This window comes from Apaloderma vittatum, unplaced genomic scaffold, assembly GCF_000703405.1.
Source record: "Apaloderma vittatum isolate BGI_N311 unplaced genomic scaffold, ASM70340v1 scaffold28333, whole genome shotgun sequence".
Lineage (NCBI taxonomy): Eukaryota > Metazoa > Chordata > Aves > Trogoniformes > Trogonidae > Apaloderma > Apaloderma vittatum.
In genome coordinates, this window is record NW_009710256.1 from 298 (window position 1) to 945 (window position 648).

The window sequence follows — 648 nt, forward strand, 5'->3', positions numbered from 1 at the left end:
TACAGTTGTTCCTTGTGCAGGGGAGATGGAGGGTGGGTTTTTTTCACCTTGTATGTCACCACTGTTGTGGTCTGACCTGTGCCTAAGGGACCTTCGCATCCCTCTTGTGTGGGTGGCTTTCTGTCCTGCCTGTGCCCTCCCTCCCCAGGCATTGGGCTGAAGAAGGCAGCCTGAGGTGGAGGGGGCTGCTCTACTCGGAGCCATGGCTGTGTTCGGGGAGGGCTGATGGGGTGGTGGCACAGGAACCAGTTCCCCTGCTCACTGACACGCATCTTTCCTCTGCAGGAGAAAGACACGTCCCTCTACCGCCCAGCCTAGGCGGAGCTGCGGAGGCAGATCAGCTCTTCCACCACCTCGAACCCCTGAAGTTCCTACGGCCCCATTACGGCAAGCTGAAGGAGATCTATGAGAACATGGCTCCAGGAGAGAACAAGGTAAAGGCCCTTAGTCCCACCATCCCACATGACGGGGGAATGAGTGCTGGGGCAAGTGTTCACAGAGCCCACCAGGTCCTGTGGCCTAACATTGGCCTCTGTGACTTGCTCTGGTGGATTATAACTTGCCAAGGCCATGCCTTTGCCACTCGTGATGGCTTGTGGGCACAGCGGGGGTGTTGTGTCTCTGGCTGCCCCTGCTTCCCCATGCCCA

At 58.3% G+C, this 648-nt stretch overlaps 1 protein-coding gene across 1 annotated transcript in view; it reads left to right on the top strand.

The window, feature by feature from the left end:
* The window catches only part of PSMD2 (proteasome (prosome, macropain) 26S subunit, non-ATPase, 2), a 6,674-nt gene that overhangs the window by 156 nt on the left and 5,870 nt on the right, over positions 1–648 (top strand). Inside the window, 2 exon segments of the mRNA XM_009867244.1 lie at positions 286–355; positions 358–458. Coding sequence (XP_009865546.1) covers positions 286–355; positions 358–458 — 171 coding nt within the window.